This window comes from Vigna unguiculata, chromosome 8 (assembly GCF_004118075.2).
Source record: "Vigna unguiculata cultivar IT97K-499-35 chromosome 8, ASM411807v1, whole genome shotgun sequence".
NCBI classification, from domain to species: Eukaryota; Viridiplantae; Streptophyta; class Magnoliopsida; order Fabales; family Fabaceae; genus Vigna; species Vigna unguiculata.
In genome coordinates this window covers 8,247,422-8,268,739 of record NC_040286.1, presented here as the reverse complement: position 1 = coordinate 8,268,739, position 21,318 = coordinate 8,247,422, and the positions used below count along the sequence as shown (strand labels likewise).

At 34.0% G+C, this 21,318-nt stretch overlaps 3 protein-coding genes across 4 annotated transcripts; 2 read left to right on the top strand and 1 right to left on the bottom strand.

Moving 5' to 3' along the window:
• Positions 1-1,330: 1,330 nt before the first annotated feature.
• On the top strand, positions 1,331-10,485 carry LOC114194405. The gene is made up of 5 exons (XM_028084595.1): positions 1,331-1,970; positions 7,310-7,596; positions 8,243-8,345; positions 9,315-9,579; positions 10,091-10,485. The coding sequence occupies exons 2-5, from the start codon at positions 7,382-7,384 to the stop codon at positions 10,237-10,239; spliced, it is 732 nt and encodes a 243-aa protein (XP_027940396.1). The 5' UTR covers positions 1,331-1,970; positions 7,310-7,381; the 3' UTR covers positions 10,240-10,485.
• Positions 10,486-14,762: 4,277 nt separating this feature from the next.
• Positions 14,763-15,666, top strand: LOC114195394. Its single transcript, XM_028085847.1, has 2 exons — positions 14,763-15,203; positions 15,281-15,666. Exons 1-2 carry the CDS (start codon positions 15,057-15,059, stop codon positions 15,542-15,544), a joined length of 411 nt encoding a protein of 136 aa, XP_027941648.1. The 5' UTR covers positions 14,763-15,056; the 3' UTR covers positions 15,545-15,666.
• A 188-nt stretch (positions 15,667-15,854) lies between these two features.
• Positions 15,855-19,512, bottom strand: LOC114193187. Of its 2 annotated transcripts, XM_028082902.1 has the most exons (4): positions 19,273-19,488; positions 17,373-17,482; positions 16,363-17,292; positions 15,855-16,280 (listed from the first exon to the last, which is right to left on the bottom strand). In XM_028082902.1, exon 3 carries the CDS (start codon positions 17,284-17,286, stop codon positions 16,363-16,365), a length of 924 nt encoding a protein of 307 aa, XP_027938703.1. In that variant the 5' UTR covers positions 17,287-17,292; positions 17,373-17,482; positions 19,273-19,488; the 3' UTR covers positions 15,855-16,280. The 2 variants fall into 2 exon arrangements, with proteins under 2 accessions (XP_027938703.1, XP_027938704.1); XM_028082903.1 differs by lacking the exons at positions 15,855-16,280; positions 16,363-17,292; positions 17,373-17,482 and adding an exon at positions 17,489-19,118 and having other exon boundaries at positions 19,273-19,512.
• Between the last annotated feature and the right edge of the window lie 1,806 nt (positions 19,513-21,318).

Genomic DNA, 21,318 nt, shown 5'->3' with positions numbered 1-21,318 from the left:
CAAGTGGTAACAAAATGAAGAGGACCACACCGCAATTAAGAGCAATTCAGAGCGCAATTCAAAGCAACTAACGGAATAACAAGCCAACAACAAGCCTTAATCATTATACAAATCAAACATTATATATAAATCAACCATCACCACTAAAAAATTACTTATATTTTCACATCCCTATAATAGTTTGGCATTTCTTCGGCCAACCTGTATCACCTCACCTCCGGCCAACACTGTGTCAACTCTGGCCAACACTGTATCACCACCAAACACCTGTATTAGACTGGAACTGGCGAACTCCAACTCCCCGCAGCGCCTCCTCACCTCCGGCCAACATTGTGTCACCTCCTGCCAACACTGTATCACCACGAACAAACACCTGACTGGAACTCACGAAGTCCAACTCCCCGCAGCGCCTCTACCTGCAAACAAATTGAACAAGGGACGGCCGTCCACCTTCACCTCCACACTCACAGCTCCTCCGCCAGCCGCCAGCTCCGGCGACTTCAAACACCTCATCCACGTCCACCTGCATAAAACATAAAAGCATGAAAAATATATATATATATATATATATATATATATATATATATATGCTCGAAACCGGTGTCGTAACCGGTGTCGCCCCTTGTAAAAATAAGGCACTGGTTACGTAACAGGTGCTATGACTCCTCACTAACACAACACCGGTGCCACCGGTGCCAACCCCAACACCACAACACCTCACCACCACCGTGACAGACCGCCTCGCTCATCACCCCAACACCTGCTGCCCCTGCAACACTGACAACACCGGTGCATTCACAAACTCCACGCAACAATGACAGCGAGGGCACCGGTGCCTCCCTCACCACCCTCACAACCAGTGCATTATCACCACTCATTCCAACACCACTCACTCCACCTCCAACACCACTCACTCCACCACCCCGCAAGACCGGTGACAGCCCTACCGCAACACAACACCTCTGAGAGACCACCACACCCCAAAGTAACTCACCTCTCACGATGACCTCTGCTTCACAAAACCAAACAACCAACCCGTGTTGCAGCATTTTAAATTGTGCTGTGTGGAGAAGAATCAAGTCAGGAATCTTGCTTCAGGAATCTTTCCAGACCATGGCAGGACGAATATTGTACTGCGGTGCATGTGAGCAAAGTGAAAAAGCGAGGGCAAAATCGAGAATAAACGCTGCTTACTCTCTAATCTGCTCATTAGAGGGTGGATGAAAAAAACTATACATCTTTCAAATCCGCACTCCGTAATCAGTTTAAATCCATACAATGAAACACATTATTTTCATGAATCCACGCTCCCTAATTGGTTTCAACGTTACCATTGTCCCAAGCGAACATGGCCTTACTAACCTCATCCCTTTTGTTTTTTCTTTCTCACCCTTCAAACACAACACACACACCACCGTACTAACGGAGCCCAAAAACGGAGAAAAGGGAAATTAAAAAAAAAAAAAACTGGGAGAGATTTTTCACGAATCTAGCATCATTGGTTGAGAGGATTCCAGAGTTCATCTTCATTCCTCCACCCAGAGAGCATCTTCCCTAATTTTTTCGATTATTTCAGTTTGGGAACCCTAACATCACTGATTTTCTTTCCTCAACACCTCCATCACACATAATTACCTTCATCATCACCAATTCTCTCACGCACCAACAGAACAACAAATCAGGGGCACACTTTCATCCATCATCACATCAACGTTCATTACTGCCGTCTCTGCATCTAACGGTTCAAGCTACTGCGCGCTTCAATAAGAGCCTCACGCGCTACCCATACTTCATCCACTCCGGCGAAGTTCTGGCGGGTTTCTTCGTTCGTGGAGCTTAACGGCGCTACTTTCTTCGTTCGTTCCCCGCCGTTCATCATAAGCGCCCGCGGCCTCGCCAACCACCGTTGGAACCTCGCTGGTGCGTGCTGTACCCGAGCCCTAAGTAGCTATTCACCACCGGCGTCGAAGGTTCAGCTTCGCCTTTTCCACTCTTTCTCTATTTCGCTTCTTGTTTTGCGATCTGAATATACCCCTGTGATTATATTGGATTTGGGTATGATGTGGGCGGAAGGTTGATTGGAGGTGGTGATTACTGTAGATCCTTGATTCGAGATCACATTGTTGTTATTAGGGAATTGCATTTGAAATTGTTGGATTGATTGTTGAGATAGTTGATTGTAGGGGCTCTGTAATCTGTTTGAATAATTGAATGTTGGTGATGATTAATTGTTATTTTAGATTATTGGTTGTGTATTATCCATATATGTTGGCTGTAAGAGCATTGTGTGATCAATCTCTTATAATTGTGTTCCTGATCCTATCTTATAAATTGTTGCATTGTATGTATGAGCTGATTCATAACACTTCATGGTTATAGGGTTTCAATGGTGTCCATGTTCAGATTTTATTCCATGTTCATTTTGATTTGAGAAGAGAAAATTAAATGAAAAAAAAATGTATGTTACCTTAGACCTTTAAGTGTTGAACCTTTGATAAGGCACAAAGGAAGATGAGTACATTACCTTAACTAGCATTTTGATTGATAATAAAGTTATACATTTGTACATACTTTTATGCCATTTTTCCATCCATTTTATTTATTTGTTCAGGTTTACATTCTTCCATATCATCTCATCATAAATTTGTTGATTTTAGGTCTGAAATTATAAAGTTGTGATTGAGTCTGTGAGGAAAAAAAAAAAGAATAAAGAAATTAACATGGAATTTGGAGTTGGGGGGTCATCCAGGTCAGACACATGGAAGAAAAAAATGCAGAATGTTTGGTTCCGCAGACCAATGTAGTCGCCATTTGTCACAACCTAGCTTGGTGCCTTTCTTCTGCTTCTAGCTTCTGTTGATGCTGATTTTCATCGCTCCTCCTGTTCCACAATATCCTCCATTTGTTTCATCATAGTTTGGTGCTCTTCTCTAGCTTTTGTTAACTTCCAACGCTCCTAATTTAATTTTGCCTCGAATGATGTGGCCTTTTCTTTCATTTGACGCCCCATTACTTTGACTTGAATCTGCACCTCCGTCAGTCTCTTTAAGGCCTCTTGTTTATCTTTCTTGGCTTCCTCATATAGATGTTTCCAATGCTTTTCTGCTTCCAATGCGGCATTTTTTTTCTTTTCCCCTCATGGCTAATTTTGTACTTGCAGTTGCAAGATCCTGCTATAAACGGAATGTGTGATCTCTCTCGGCTCTTCAGCTTCTAATGATTTTCTCATGCTCGCACCTTTTCCTTTTATTCTTTCCTCATATCCACCAAATTATGTGTGCTTTATAGCTCCTTCATCAATTTAGCATTCTTCTCTTTCATTTCTTTCATTTTCTTCTTCAATTGCTTCATCTCATCAGTCTCTGTATCTTGAGATGACCCTTCATTTGTCAACTGATCAACAATTGGTTTGAAAGGCAATCTAACTTCTTTTACCCTTTCCATAACCCAGGTACAATAATTGATTCTCTCATCCACTATTCCTGGTCTTGGATCATTCTCTGGTCGAACAACCTTTCCCCAAGCGCTTCTGACTTTCCTTAATATCTCAATGTAGAGTTCATCTTCATAGTAAACAAGTAAAGGGAAAAGAAAACTAGTTGTGGGTGCTCCCTTCACACTGAACGGCCAAACTTTTTCTGAGTCATAACTGGGTTATAATTTATGGAATCCTGAGTGCCTATGAGAGGCACGTTAGGAAAGTACCACAATAACGGATGAAACTCGGGCTATGCTGCCAAAGCGGAAGTATGAAGGAGTTATGTTTATAACTCGTTCTTACAATGAGCTCTGTTTAACCCACAGGCTCAACAGCCAACAAAAAGGAGTTACAACAAACCCTAACTCTTTGAAAGAGTTATAATAAGAGGGCAGGCATACCTGATACATAGAATAAAGTTTAAGTAACAGGATAGTTTTACAGAAAAAGAAGGAAAAAAAAAGTTGAGAAACTGAGTTCGGTAGCAACAACCTATACAGATAATTTCAAATGTAATGACCAATATGTGGTATATTTTAAAATAAATGAATCGCTACTGTACTTATTAAAACGCATAGGAAGGATGCATTTAGGAAAAAGAATTAAAAAAATTACTTATCACACTTGTAACAATGGAAGAAATTTTCGCTTCATCCAGTTCTGCATTAAGTGAAAATATATCCAGATCAATCAGTCTGATTTTTGATACAGATCCTAGTCAATCTAAAAATGCCAATCATAAAATATTACTGGTGTAGCTAAACTGACATTTTTCAAAAACGGAATTGAGAAAAAAAGAGGAGCCCCTTCAAATGCATTACAATCCCTGCCTAAAATTCACAGACTTTGATCACTGTAGAGAAGAATCTTGAGTTTGACTACCTTGGTCACAGGAGAGAAGAAAACTACGTTAATAGTATTATGGTCTAAATATGCCCCAGGGTGCCCCTGAGCTAGTGTCGTTTTTTTGCCCCTAGTGAATTCATCCCTTAAATCTCATACAACCTCCCTTGAGTTTACTTGAGCCCACAAAAAACTTAGTTTGGATGCATGTTAAACAAATTGAGGGCTTGAAACTTGTGAGCTCATCTAACTGTGCGAGTTCACAAGTGAGGTTAACGACCGTGTTTGAAACCCATTTTTTCTCCATTTTGTGTATGTTTTGCTTTATTATGTAGACTAGCTTGTTGTTAGGTGATTTGCTTAATGCTTATGATTGATGAAAAATCAAAGCGCTAATGATTTTATACAAATATTTGTATGTTGTGTTTTATTTAAGTTCAATGCTGTTTTTTATTTGTCGGGTGATGATACTGAATTATTTTCCATGTTATCTTTGATCACGGAATGGTTATCATTGGGAAGCCTACTTCTTAATAAATTCTTTCCGTAATTTATATGAATGTAACAGTGTTAATTCTCTTTTGTTGCAACTGCTATTTGTTGTAGGTTTGCCTTTGACTGTTTTTTGTTTTCACTTTTATGTTAATTTTTTGTTCTCTTTTGAGATTCTTGTTGTTCATTGTCCAATCATCATTCTAGCTTATATGCTAAATAAGTTCTTAAAACATGGATTCATGCATCTCTTCTACAAGGGCTTAACGAAAATAATGTGTACACTCTTGTATCAATATCCTTATTGGTATCAGACAAGGTTATTAGATTCGAGAGTCTATGTAGACTCGTGAGAGCTTCGTAGACTCGACTCGTAGATCTGATGTGTAGACTCGTAAGAGTCTACTACACCCCTACTTCATATAAAAAATTGTATATAGTATCATACCAATTCAGAATTTAATCACCACAATTAATGCAAATAGTAAACAATAGTTCAATAATTATAAAATAACTTAGTTCAAGAAACATGATTATTATATAAGTTCAAATTTCAACAAACACATACGTTAATATGAACCAAAAAAACACAAATAACTTCAACTTTTTGACTCCAATCATCTACTTATATCATCTCCAACATCATCTTCATCATTAGGATCACAAGAATTTGAAGTAGTGCCAGTCTCACTTCCAAACATTATAAACAAGTCTCAATCAATTAAAAATCAAATAATTTAATTTTTAGAAAACCAAAAATAAATTAAATAAAAAACAAAACTACATATATATTATATATATGTAACAGAACAACAACGAAAGCCAGAGAAAAAAAAATGAAATAAAAAAACAAAGAAAGATATATAATATTATATATATATATATATAATGATTAGTAAAAGTAAAAAAAATGAAATAAAAGAACAAAGAAATATATATTATATACGTATGTCATTACTTCAAAAGAGGGAAAAGAGAAAGAGGGATCAACGACGCCACTGAACTAGCGTCCCGACGGAGCTGCCACGCGAGGCGATCAGAGTTGTCATGCGAGACGATCGGAGCTGCGACGTGAATGACTGGAGCTGAGATTTCGAAATAGGTCAATGTTTTCAAGTTCTATCTTCTCTTCTTCGATTAGGGTTTTCGAGTTGGGCTTCAATCTCTGTTTTCGCTTGGATTTTCGATTTGGAGCATTGGGGTTTTGGTTTGGGCTTAAAATTCGAAAGCCAACAACATGTTTTTGTGTCATTTCGTCTCGTTCTTCGAATTCGGTGACTCGCTCTCGAACTCACGAGTCTGGTACGAGTCCACGAGTTTACTCCGAGTTCACTACGAGTTTGAAAACAAACGAGTTTATATACGAGTTAACTCGTGAACACTGTCATGACTCGCAGGGTATACGAGTCAACCCGCGAGTTTGATAACCATGTCATGTGAAACCTCATAGAAAACCAGCCTTAACAAATCCTAGTAAAACATGTGGATTTCACTTTAGAATTTATTGTAGGTGTAGGTACCATAGGACTTGAGATTCTTTTTACTATGCTTGTCTACTTCATGTGCCGCTAATTTTGAATTTGTGAAGAATGGCTTTTAAGTTGTTAAAATATTCTTAGATAATCTATTATATTTCTTTGGTTAGAAATATAAGAAATACCGAAGAGTAATGTTGTCAAACTCTAGGATAGTAAGAGGATATGAAGGGGGATAAAAAATGGTAACTTGAGGATTGTAAGAGTTAGAGTATGTTACTATACGAAAAACTGTATTTAAACCTATGCATGCATTAAAAATAATATAGAAAAGAAAAATAACTCATAATAAGATCCAATACATAACACAACTAAACAGAACAAAACATTCTCCAAAATGGCAGCAAGAACAGAAGAAAGTATTAAGAAGAAAATATAGAACAGAACATAGTCGTGGATAGAGGCAAAGACCAACAGTGATGGCCATAAGTGCTGGGATAGCCATTGGTGAGCTAGCATCAGTAACAATATTGTGCAGGTGCCAACATCAGTAATGGTTATGTTGTGAATGATGAGAGCACGTTCGCCGTTGAGAGTTGTATGGCTATGTTCTGATTTGCAAATGGAACCCTAGGAGGAAAGGGTCATCATTACGAGTTGGGTTGTTAGCAAGATACTTCAATTTCACGAGAAATCATCCCATCCTGCTTGTTGCTTTGGCGTACTCCTAGGATCACCAGTATGCGAGTACACCGACGATTTTAACAATATTGCCTATGAGATCATTAAAGATATTCTAAAATCTTTTGATAATATCTTTAAATATTTCTTGTATTTTTACTCTATTCCTTATATAGTTCTTTGAGTTGTCACCTTTGCTCATGTTATTTTATTTTATTTTTCCCTGAACATGTGCATTTGATTTATGGTGACTCTGTTTCATGTCTGTTTTGTTAATTGTACTTACTACCATGCCCCGACTTCTGCAATTTAGACTCTGAAGTTTTTATTAATATTTCAGTAGAACATTCCCCCAGAGCTCCTGGTGCTCCTGCTCCTGTCCCTCGTGCACAAGAGCTTGTGGATTTTTCTTATGCAGAAATTGATGCATCTTCATCTAATGAATGATCATACTCCTTCAAACAGAATGCATTTAACTAGTATTGAATCATCTAACGCTTCAACTTCTTCTCGTCCACATACGCAAGATGAAATCACTAATACCTCTGGTGGAGTTCTGTTACAAAATTCCAGTGCACTTGTTGAGCCGAATCGAACCGGACAAAGTGGCATTTCCATGTTCCAAAGGTATGCTTTACCAACTAATATGTTTGTGGCTGCATTTAAAGGTGTAGAATAGGAAACATCATTGCTTCTTGTCTAGTTATAGTTGTAATAAACTGTAATGTATTAGATAGGCTTGACATTCTGTGGTGAATTTATTAAAAGGGCTATTGTGTTGAATGGGTTTGCAAATTGAGAATTGAGTGGTTCTCCATATTCATTTACTCTGGGTGCATCTGCTCTATTCTGTATATTTTTTTTAAATGCAATGAGATGCATGAACACCTAGAGAAATGAATTTGAATTTGTCCTTTGTGGGTTGCATCCTTAGGTTCGAAAATCCCTTATTTTAAAAACCCTAGCTCGAGCTCCAATCGCCTCTGCACCCGGTAAGAATTTCTAATGCGTTTATGCAAATGTCGTAAAGTGTTGAGTTTCAGCCTTGTCATTGATTTATGTGTTTTGCTTCTGAGTTGAATATGTTGAAGAAATTTGATTATGCTATTTGTGTCTAAAAGGTTAGTTTGTTTTCCTTTCTGTGAGTTAGGGTGTTGCCTTTCTTTGCCTTAACAAATAGCATTATTTTTCCATTTTGATTCAACTGAATGATTGTTGCTTTGATGATATTTTACTCAAGTTTCTCTAGATAATGTTTTCTTAAATCTTTCAGGAGTTTCTTTTATTCAAATATGGATGAGAGCATGAAACAGTTCCAAAAAAAATTAACAGAACTGGAAGTGGAAGCTGAGCACCATCTTTTAGCCCGACAACAGGTAATTCAAATTTATGAATTGAAGTTGATTATGTTTTTTCAAAGACTTATAAACAAAGTAAGTAATAAAATTCACTAAAAAGGTGATTAACACGTGACTAGCATGTCACCTTGATGTGTTTAATCATGTGCAACTTAACCATATATAACTTTAGAATGGTTTATTTCTTCTAAGTTGCACATGATTAAAACGTTTGTTAATCATGATCTACTTTTAAAAGGGTGTATAACTTTCATCAATAAGTGTGATGTGTAAAACTATTAATCATGATTAAACGGGTTATAACTGTTAACCATGATGGAGACATAAAAACTAAGCACTAGAAGTACTGGAATCAGAAGAACTATAGGCAAAACTATGAAGGAAGATTTAAAGGTCTCAATCATTTGTCTATATTACTGTAGAACACAACAATGTTTGATCTATAAGTTACAAACGCAGCTTTTGAAAAACTATAGTATGGTAGCTTTTTTTTTCCGAAAAAAGCTTTTAGCCAAGCACACCCCTAAGTGACAAAAACTATATTTAACCATGACCCATCTACCAAAGTAGTTGGGCAACTAACTCTCTTAAATTATGAAACCTTAGTGTTGTCTGTTGTAATTGTTCTTTGATTATATGTCTTTGGTGTTACATTTCTTTTTTCCCTAGTATCATTGGTATACTGTCCATTCTACTATCCACTATCTTACCCTCTGCTGCAATAAGTTAAAACAGAACTCAATTTGCACACCAAAAGCTACGAAGAGCCAACTAAAGTTCCAAATGAGTTATGTCAGTCAGTTTGGATTCACAAAGTAACTAATCACTTGATCTCAATGTTATTTCCTTATTACTATGTACAGAAATCACTTTAATACCATAGTGCCAATCAAGATTTTTTTTTTGTTTACTATGCCTATAAAAGCTTCTTTTTAATAGCTTTTCTATCAAACCTGCTATGCAATTCTCCCTTTTGGTAAAATACAGCTGGTTGAGAATGATAGATTGAGAAATGGGAATAGAGAAGCACTTACTGCATTAAGGAAAAGGGCTCGGACAACAATGAGCAGTGTTCCATCTCCTTTCGAGTCAATGATGAGGGGAGTTGCTGGGAGCTCAAGACCTTTGGTTCAGGAGGTATGCAACACCTGTGGCAACCATAACACTTCTGAGCCGACATGGATGATGTTTCCAGGAACAGATCTGTTTGCCAGAATACCGTTTCATGCAGCTCATACTATATATGAAACAGGTTTTTGGCCACCCTATTCTCTAACCATTTGAAAAATACTAAAATAAAGTCAGAAAAATTCCCTAAATGTTCACCCACATTGATTATCTTCAGTCATTGTAATTGCAATCGCTGCAACAATGAAAATAATGTAATTTTACCTAAATGTGGCTTTTGTCTACTGCGCTGTTGCGGTTTCAAAATGCTAATGCCACTTAAAAGAATTATTCTTTGTGTAGAACTATATCTGAATTGTTGACATGGGACTTTATGATTATTTTTTATATTAATTTATGTTTAATTGTGTAATACATAATCTTGACTTATATAAGCAAATGACATGACACCAACATTACAGTTTATAGGTTGTGTTGAGACTGACTATCTCCATTCATGTTCTTTTATTGATCGTTACTATTATGATCGTCCAAACTTTGAACTATAGTTATAAGTGAAGTCCTTTTATCGAAAAACTTATTTCCAATAAAAATTGCTTGTTATACTTTTTTACTGACCATGTAATTATTTACAGATCAAGCGAAGCTTGACTTTGAGTCAAAGAAACTACAGAGCATTATGAAGGAAAAAGCTTACCTTCTATCAGAGTCAGGTATTCTTGCAGACAAGATAAGCCCTGGATTGCTCAAATCGCTTGTAACCTTAAATGACAAGAGAAAGTAAGATGCCTTGACCTGCTATATAGTGAGAAAAAGCTTGTCGTTGCATTGTCAACTGGGTGGAAAATGTCAGTGTTTTCTGGGAGAATCTTGAAGCATTTAGGTTTTCAGTTATCTAGTCTGTTACTGCAAGTGTGTACATTTTTTTCCCCAAGTTTATATACTATTAGTACTACACTCAATTCTAGAGATGGAACTGTTGTTGCTTGTCTGCCTTAACTTATTTTGATGAAACAATAACTTATTTTAACAAACTCTCTTGAGATAGATTTTTTTTTTTTACGCTTTAAAAAATAAGCTATATCAAACATGGACCTGATTCTTAAATTGCTATGTGGACCTTGCATTTTTCTCTAGCCAGATGTGGGGTCTTTATCATCTAATGGCATTAAACCAACCTCTTCTCCAACCTTGTAACCAAGTCATGAATGAATTTAGAACCAATGAAGAAGAATGATGTCTGTGCTCAGTTTAATATCATGTAATTATTACCTGTTGTGCAAAAATTATGAGTTGTGGTAGCCTGGGGTGGGGATTAAACAGGAATTGGATCAGACAGATTTGGGTTAGTTTATCATAATATGGAAAATTAAAAGTTTGATTTTTTTTTTTGTTAGTTTATATTTAGTTTCTAATGGTGCTTCAAATAAGATTGTCACTGAAGTTGGATATTTGTGGGAAAAGTGTTAAATTGAGCTTGAACCATTGACTTTGGTCAAGTTAGAGAATCTAGCATTCGACAACCATGTGGTTTACACGTTCCCATTTTGTTGTGGTCCTTATTGGAGGAAGATCTTTATATTGAGTGGAATGATTGCATTAGAAAATGAACACATGTTTCACCAAGAAAGATTTTGTTGGACAGTCTGGAAAGGATTGCAATATGAACAAAGGGATTGTGATCTTACAAAGTGTTTCCAGAAAAGATAGGAGAAATTAAAGTGTTGGGATAATTCCAACACTTCATGGAAGGTCACCAATCAAACAATTGAAGTTTTAGCATGCTACTCACTTTTCCTATTACTTAATTTCAGGTGAGGTGGTCCAAACCTCTATCTTTAGGGTTAAAGATATGTAGGAACTAAAGTAGTTTGGTCGGAAGAACAAGGCAATAGTTTTAGGGAATGAGTAATGATGTTATGTAACATTTTCCTGTTTTTCTCACTGGTCTTCCTATTACTTTGTTGCATAGGAAAAAAATTAAATGAACAAGAAATGTATTTAATCTCTTAATGTTTAAAATGTATTTAAGAGGATAATGTAAGATTTAGAATTATTGTAAGATGTAATGTTTGTGGAACTCAAGTATTCATGTAGCTATTAAGATTTGTGTTTCAAATTTCTTGAATATTAAAAAAATGTCATTTTAGAAGGGGAGGAAAAATTATACATATAGGTAGATAAAATACATAAATTGAACTACTGTAAAGTTAAACTAAATTTTATAATTAATTTAAAAGAACTGAACTAATTTATAAAATAGTTTAAATACTTTAATATTACTTTAGAATATCTGAATTATGTCAATGTCAATTATCACTAAAACATCTTATTTTAAAATATACTTTAAATATTATAAATTATATTTCAGCTACTTCAAATAATCCGACTAGTACATAACATTAACTTAATTAAATCTAAAACTACAACTTGATTAATTTAACTCAATTCTTAACTAGATCAACGAATTGTTTTTCTTGAAAACATTTTTTTCTTCTTTTTTGTTTAATAAGTGGAGGGGTATATTCATGGGGTTGAGTTATCGATGATTTAATCTGACCCAAATCCAGTTCAATCCATTTAAACCAGGCTGAGTTTTATTTTGATTGTGTCAAAACTGATTTAACCTAAACTAATTCACTATTGAATGATGAGTTTAATATAAATGATTCGAAATTTACTTTTATACTTATATTATAGATAAATTATATAGTGTTTTTTTTTTAAATTAGTTTAGAAAAACTTCTTATTAGTACATATTGTCCCTCCTTAGATTGAGACTCAATTTAATTTTTGTATACAACTTATGATAATATTTTTGATAAAATTGATATTTTTATTAAATATTTATAAAAATATTTTTAAATAATTTTTTTTTTAGTTTTATTATTAAACAAAGTAAACCTCAAACTTAATTTCAAAAATTAACAATTTTGTCATCATATATAAAGGCATCAAGTGTATCATATTATATAAACTTGATAAAGATTAAAAATCAAATAACTTGTCACACATAAATTTAGGAACTAAATTTCAAGTTCAAAACAAAATCAAAGTTTAATGTTTTGTGTAGAATTTAAAGTTAATTTAAAATATTTATAGAAATTTATTAAAAACGTTAATTTTAGTAAAAATATTACCATAAAATTTATAAAAAAGTAAATTTAGTGTCAATTTGAGGAAGGACAATATTGCTCCATTTTTACAAAAATTGGGGCTAAATTGAAACTAAAAACAAATATAGGGACCAAATTGAGTCACTTTGACACGTGGCACAGTTGTGAAGTGACACGTGTCAAAAAGAAAAAAAAATTCAAAAAAAAATCAAAAAAACTAGAAATTGACACGTGGAGTTGATTTTAACACCGTCGAGTCAAAGTTAACGGTGAGGACCAAATTGAGTCATTTTTAAGAAAATGAGGACCAAATTGAGACAACTAAAAACGTGAGTACCAAAATGAAATTTCATGACAAATAGAGGGACCAAAAAGATAATTTAACCTAAAAATTATGTTAATTTTTAATGAAGCTAACACTTGAAAATTATAATTTTTGTCAAAAAAAAAAAAGAAAAATTTGAAAAACTTCTCTATCTCAATCCATTATTTATTTATTTATTTTTTTTTATCTCAATCCATCTTCATATTAAAAACATGCAATATGGGATGAGAAGACAAACCTTCCATTGCCACCGTCATCGTGGTCGTAAAAGAGCTATGCAACTTATTAACAGTTTTCTTTCTACACTCCCATCATTATTAAATGCACCAGGTATTATTAGAAAAATATTAAAATATATTTATTCTTCTATGCATCATTGTTCTCTATTGCAAAGGAAAAAGAAGAGAGGCAAACTCATTCTAAAATAATTTAAATATATTTTTGCCTTTTAATTTTCAGTAAATTTAAAAATTAGTTTATTTTAAAATTTTAGACCGATTTAGTTATTTATTTTTCGAAATACGTGGATTTAGTATCTTTAATCAAATTTTGTTAGGTTTATTTGATATTTCAAGCACATTTCATAATTGTATTTGGATTATTTATACTGTTTGACACATTTTTACTTTAATGTTAAATCAAATACTATTATGAAACACATTTGAAATATTAAATAAACTTAATAAAATTTAATTAAAAGGATTAAATCCATATGTTTTGAAAGATAAATGACTAAATAGTCCAAAATTTCAAAATAGATTAATTTTAAAATTCACTTAAAATTAAAGACCAAAAACATATTTAACAAAAAAATAATTGTTTCCTAACACACTTAATGTGTTTCAAAAAATTTGTTCTAAATTTTTCAATGTTCAAAATTCATTTAATGTTCATTAAAAAAATTTCGCCTAGTTTAGACAGCATGTAGGTTAAACAGGTTGATTAAAAATTGGTAGACGAAAACATTATTAAAAGACTAAGATTAGTAAAAAGATTGTAAAACATTAAGAAAATATTAAGGAATTAAAATGAGTCAGCAAAATATAAAAAAGCTAAAAGTAGATTTTATTGAAAAATAAGAAAAAAAAATTTGACCCAAAGAAAAAACTGTTATATCATTAAATTCATAATAAAAAACTAACATAAATATCTCATCTTAATGATAAAAGCTAAGTCATTAATGAGTTTAGAAACATAATTTGCTCGTAAAATAAAAAATCTGTTTATTGAGAAGCAGAAAAATATATTTACTATTACGTTAATAATATTTAAAATAATATATATATATATATTAATTTTGTCTATACTATACTTATTTTTTATTACATCATATAATTTATAAATTTTATAATTTCTTTTATACGATGTTGCTAACGTAAATAAATATTTTTCTAATATTTAAGCATCGGAATATATATATATATATATATATATATATATATATATATATATATATATATATTTTATTATGAGTGATGATGCAAAATTGTTGTATGAGACATTCGGTACACCAGTCATGGTCTGTGTCAGCCTTTTTCTTGAGATAACACTTTTTTTCTCTCTCTTTTTCTATTTTTTTAAGAAAAAATATGTTTTTAGTCCCTATAGTTTCGGCTGATTTTGAAAATGATCCCTGCTCGAAACTTGTTTACCATTTGGTTCCTGCACTTTCTAAATGTTTGGTTTTCGTTCCTATTTTTGGACGGCGTTAAAAACGTGTTGTCGTGGCAAATGCCATTCCACATCAGTTATAGATAATTTGACACCTGTGCATAGATTTCAGTAACACGTGTCTTAGGAATATATATATATATATATATATATATATATATATATATATATTTTACGTTTTAGTAATTAAAACGCACGTTTTGATGGTGCAGTAATTTGGAATTGGATGGTAAGTTTTGCTGGCGACCAGAGAGAGCCGTCGAGAGCATACCACAACCACCATTGTGTGACGCTGCAACAAACTGAAATCGCGAGCGAGAAGGAGGTTACGCGAATCGGGTTGCAAATCACTTCCACTGGGTACGCGAAATTCAATTGAGGAATAGGGTTGTATTGAAGGGAGGTTAGTGTGTTGATTTTGGCGGTGGAGAAAGTAAATTTGGGGATTAGGGTTTTCTTTTGTTCTTGTTTTCGAAATATGAAAGAGTTATGGATCGAAGTGTTCGACCTCGTCTTCTTCTTCTTCAAAGCGAGGATTTTCAAAAATTTTGTGGATGTGGGGAAAAATTATTGTTATTGAAAGCCAACACCGCGAAGAACAATGGTAGATTTTTCTGGAGATGTAGAAACTGGACAGTAAGTATCACTGTTTATAGTGTTAAATTTGATGTTGTTATTTGTTGTGAATGAAATTTGTTTTATTGGCATTGTAGACTGAAGGAAATTGTAGCTTCTTCCAATGGGCTGATGAAGGGGAACCTGTTTGGGATGAATTAACAGAGAAAAAAGATGAAGAAACTTTGTGTGATAAGGAGAAAATGGTTGTGGATTTGCTTCAGAAGAATGTGAAGCTAAAGAAGAAATTGATGGAGGAGAGAAAACTGGGTCAAATTAAGATGTGGCTTTTCTTAGTTTCATGGGCATTTACTATTGTGTTTTGTGTTTTATTCGTGATGAAAATCAATTGTAACATGTAGCAACTTAGCAGCTTGTTCTTGTACTGAATGGTTATCTGTTTGTGGTAGCGTGTTAGTGAGCTGTTGTGTTTTATGTTGTATTCGTGTTGAAAATCAATGGGAAATTTTTTTATTCAATTGTATTCGTGTTGACCATTTTGTGTTTTTATCATTCCCTGTGGCATATAATTGTTCAAAATTTTGGCATGAAGTCATCCATTATTAAGTGGTCCATAACATGTGTTGGAATATTAAGCACACATCTAATAAGTGGTCCATAACCTGTGTGCAATATCATATAAATATTCAGCACACATATAAAGATGAGATAAATATAAACGGTGCTCCATTAACATATAAAGTGGTCCATAAAGATAACAAGTGGTCCCATAAACATAAAGATAACAAGTGGTCCCCTAAAGCTGAACGAAAAGCCTGATTCAAAGTTTGGTACAACCAAAATAACATGTCTTCCAATAGCATTCAGTATTAAATAACTCCCAAAATAACACAGGTCCCAAAATAATATAGCTCCTAAACTAGGTCACATGGGCTATCATGAGGCGTTGTTGGTACTGGCTTGTGACCCTAAAACTGTCTTGGTCGCTACAGGTTTCTTAGACCTCTTTCCTGCCCTACTAGTTGATGGTTGTGATGTGGTGGTGCTGGAAGATCTCAACCTCTTGTTGGTTCTCATTCCAGATGCACTGGTACCTTCACTTGCAACATTTTTGTTCTTTTTCTGGTTCTTTTTCCCCTACCATGAATATACAGTATGCATTAGATAGAATGTAATTGTAAGTAATGTTTAATTTGATTGTAAAATGATCAGTTGGTACCTATGTTTTTCCAGCTCTACAACCTCTACTATTATGTCCATATTGCTTACATTTGCTGCATTTCATCTTCATTGGTTTTCTCCCTGCTTTTGAGTGACTCACGTTCTCATCTGCCTCCCTTCTTCGTAATTTCTTTGGCCTCCCTGGAGGAGCCTTAAATAATGGTGGCAGTAATGGTGTTGAATTTGTTCTTGGCCATAACTCTTGTCCATTGATGGGTGTAATTTTTGGCCCATAGCAAGCTTCGTAAGCCTCTCTCTTATAGTAACGATGGACATAATTTTGTGGTTGTTCTAATTTGTAATTTATTGCAGCAATGACATGTCTGCAAGGTATTCCCACTAATTCCCAAAAATAACATGAACACCTACAATTTGCTAGATCAACAACAAATTTCTCCATGGCAAACCCTTGGGTAACTTCAAAAACAGAATCCCCAATCCAAACAGCAATCCATTTACCACTTTTTTCAACTTCCCTATCTAGCCTTTTATTTGGCTTAGGCATACCAACTCCAGCATATGCAACAAACTTTTCTCTTAGGTGTGCAAATCTACTCATTAAATAGCACCTTATCCACTCCATCATAGTAAGTATGGGTTTATCCCTAGCTAACAGAATTGTGCTATTAAATGATTCTGACAGGTTACTCATAAGCACATCACACCTAGGGTATACACTAAATGCATGCTTGCACCATGATTGGCGTGGAATAGCTACAAACCAGTCATATGCCGCAACATTAATCTTCTTTAATTCCTCCATTTTTGATTTCCATGCTTGGTAGTATGTTGCTTTGGCAGCTCCCATCATTAGTTTGCGTATGACAACTCCTCCTCCAAATATTTTCTTGTAGTTGTTGTATAAATGCCTTAGGCAAAATTTGTGTTCAACTCCATGAAGGATCTCATCAAATACTTGCATTAGTCCCTGCAGACAATCACACGAATCACAAAACAATGCTGGAAAAAACATACAAATAAATAGAAAGAGAGTTACATGAAGTATACCTTTTGTTGGTCAGAAATGAACACCTACCAATTGGATTGCACATCTCCGATATCATCCAGCAACAAACTCAGAAACCATCTCCAGCTTTCCTTGCACTCATTTTCCACCACTGCAAAAACCAGAGGAAAATACTGGTCATTTAGGTCCCTTGCAACAACCACTAATAAATGTCCTCCATAAGTACTTTTCAGGTGACACCCATCAACACCAATGAATGGTCTGCAACCATTTATAAAACCTTCCTTGCAACCCTCCAAGCACATGTAAAAAGCCCCAAAACGTGGCTGCAAAGTTGGTTGTGGTTGATTCACTTTTATTTTGATTGTTGTTCTAGCAGACACCCTTTTCAACTTTGCTGCGTAGTCATAAAGTAAGGTATATTGTTTCTGCCCATCACCCTCTATGACATCCATGACCAGCTATTTTCCTTTTATTGCCCTCCACATAGTGATCCCCACACTATAAGTCTTCTTGATGTCATCAATGATCTCGTTTGTAGTCATCTTGCCTACATTTCTAAATTTCTCAGCAACCACTTTAGAAACCCAATCTTTATTTGCATTTTGATTACCAAATACTCTCCCACAACTATGACCATCAACCAATGTCTTCACCCTAAATGTATGGCTTCCTCCTACTTTACTACACAAAATCACAAATCCACATTTCTTCTTGCAAACTGCCCTGACTCTTATGTCATCATTTTTAACAAACATTATCTCCTTGCCATTTAGTATAGAATACTCCTTAACAGCTTGTTTAAACTCCTTAAGTGAGTAGAATTCCATCCCCACTTTGAATTTAAAGTCTTTTCCCATGTCTTCACTTTGAAAAGTGGTATACTTATGCACAAGTTCTCCTTCACATTCAACATCACTGTCTAATTCATCAGTACTATATGTGGCATCTATGTCATGATTATGACCTATTGCATCTGTTTCAAAAGCACCTGCACTTGCACTGGCCGAAGGCTTCCTTCTTCTCCTTTCTTTATGAAAATTTTGCCACCTCTCAAGTAGTTGTGTAATGTTTCTGCGTGATGTGTTAGTGGATCCAAAACCATCATCGTCATCTCTATGACGTTCTTCTTCACTTTCATCCAACTCTTCAACATCAATATCACTGTGGTCTTCCACATCACCAGCCTCAGCATTCTCAGCATCCCTATTTTCACCAACAGAATTCTCATTTTCCACTCTTCCATCCTCCACTATTACATCCTCTTTGTTAGCAACCTGAACTTCTTCCACTGTCGCATCCCCTTTATCAACAACTCTAATTTCTTCTACAATAACCTCAACCTCCATTCTTGCATCTCCCTTCCCAACATCCTAAACCTCAGCCACAGAATTAACATCAGGACCCTCTACACCACCAGCCTCACCAGTATTTTGTGTCCATTCAATAAACTCAATAGGTTTCGCTGCACTAACCACATGCTCTACATAAATCTGGACTTCCTCTTTCTTTTTATCAGCATACGCACACAATTGCAGTGCATCATTGTCTGTGACGAAAGGCCTCAAATCCCTATCCATTCGACCACTCTTTGGCTTCCACCACAGCTTCATCGCCCCATCGTATTTGAACTCCTCCTTTAAAATAGACAAAGCATCGAAATAGGACCATCTATCAGGATCCAACCCGTGGAATACGTGTTCTTCCCCTCCATTGTAGCGCATAAACCTCCCCCTAAATGACTCGAATTTTCCCATGTGAAAAAACGCAACTGAAAAAGACATTCTCTACAAAAACAGAAACCCTAACTTCGTCACCCCAAATAAAAATCTTGAATCCATCCATTCGAACCTCAAAATGGACCACAAAGTAAACCAATTGAAACCCTAAAAATGAATTGCACAGTAAACGAATGGAAACCCTAAACGAAACGAAACATACCTTCGTCTTCAGCGGAAAATATCACCACGCGATTAAGTCGTCTTCCCCAACCTTTCGCCTGCTTCGAAGACGATTAATGAGTTCAACAATGGGAATCCCCTTCTCGCTCGCGATATCGGCTCGTTCCAGCGTCGCAAGATGTTGGTTATGGTATGCTCTCGAAAGCTCTCTCTGTTCGCCAGCAAAAATTACCATCCAATTCCAATCCAATTCAAAATTACTGCACCATCAAAACGCGCATTTTACTTACTAAAATGTAAATATATATATATATATATATATATATATATATATATATATATATATATATATATATATATATATATATATATATATATATATATATATATATATATATTCCTAAGACACGTGTCACTGAAATCTCTGCACAGGTGTCAAATTATCTATTACTGATGTGGAACGCCGTTTGCCACGACAACACGTTTTTAACGCCGTCCAAAAATAAAGACAAAAACCAAATATTTAGAAAGTGCAGAGACCAAACGATGAACAAGTTTCGATTAGGGACCATTTCCAAAAAGAGACCAAACGATGAACAAGTTTCGATTAGGGACCATTTCCAAAATGAGCCGAAACTATAGGAACTAAAAACGTATTTTTCCCTTTTTTTTTTATCTTTGGACTTTCATGCATTCTCTCTCTTATCCACAGCAGAAGCATTTCACTTGCCACTGGGCATATATTGGATGTACTCGCTGCAGTGAAAAACCAAGTGGCTACCCTCTGCCACGTGTCGATAGCCTGAGGAGAGTGAATGGGTCCTGCGACTGGGAATCACTTCATCTCTGAACAAACTATCTATAATTCAGGCTACATTCTCATCTCTTCGTCGGTTTTACATTTTTATCTTTTTGTTTCGATTCAAACACTTAAAAGAAAAAAAAAAGTTATAATTATAACTATACCATATTGTAATATAATTCATTTTTATTAACTCTTATGCATAGGTATATATCTAATTTGATATAATTTATATCATGACCTTTGACCTCATATATATATATATATATATATATATTACTTATCATACCCATTTACATGAAAGGTCAATTAAATGTTTAAATATGTAGAAATATTTTAAAATATTTTTGTAAAATTTCATATTCTCGTAAATTCTCGTATTAACAGTAATTATTAACAGTAATTATTAATTCTCTTAGCAGTTTGATTACTCTATGATGTTTTTTAATGTCGTATATTCACATAATATGTGGTATAAGTAAATTTGTTCGCATATTACTATTACTACTACTATTATTATTATTATTATTATTATTATTATTATTATTATTATTATTAAGGTAAAAATATTTTACCGCTTACCTCATATTACTTTTTTTTCAGGAATTCCATGGTGGGAAGAAAGAGTTTGACAAGGTTAAGAGTGATTCTAAATTATTTAACTAATCTTACATATATTGATGCTAGTTTAATTTTTTTTTATTATGATGGTTGGATTGTATATAATTTAAAATTTTCACCAAAGAATTACTCTTAGACATTAAGTTTATGGTTGGTTTTTTTTTATTAAGATTATTGTATTGTATATTGTTTAAATTTTTCATTATTAAACTTAATTATAACCACTGTAATCACAACTATTTACTTTAATGACACTTTTAATTTTCTTATTATAAATTTTCATTGTAATAATTATTCTAAACATATATGATGACTTTTGTGACGTCCGACTATTATACTAAATAATTATTATTTGATAAAAAGATACAGAATTATTTTTTTTTCTACCATAAGATCTTCCTTGAGAGAACATTAATCATATAACTTCATATTCATATATATATATATATATATATATATATATATATATATATATATATATATATATATATATATATATATATATATAGTTTACATCTCTGTAATTGTTTATGAAATATTACAAAAATATGTATTTGTATAATATTAAGAGTTCTACATCAGAATAGAAGATTATCTATATTTTTAATATCTCCTAAAGATATTAATAGAAATTATCCATAAGTCAATCTTCAGAAGATCCAT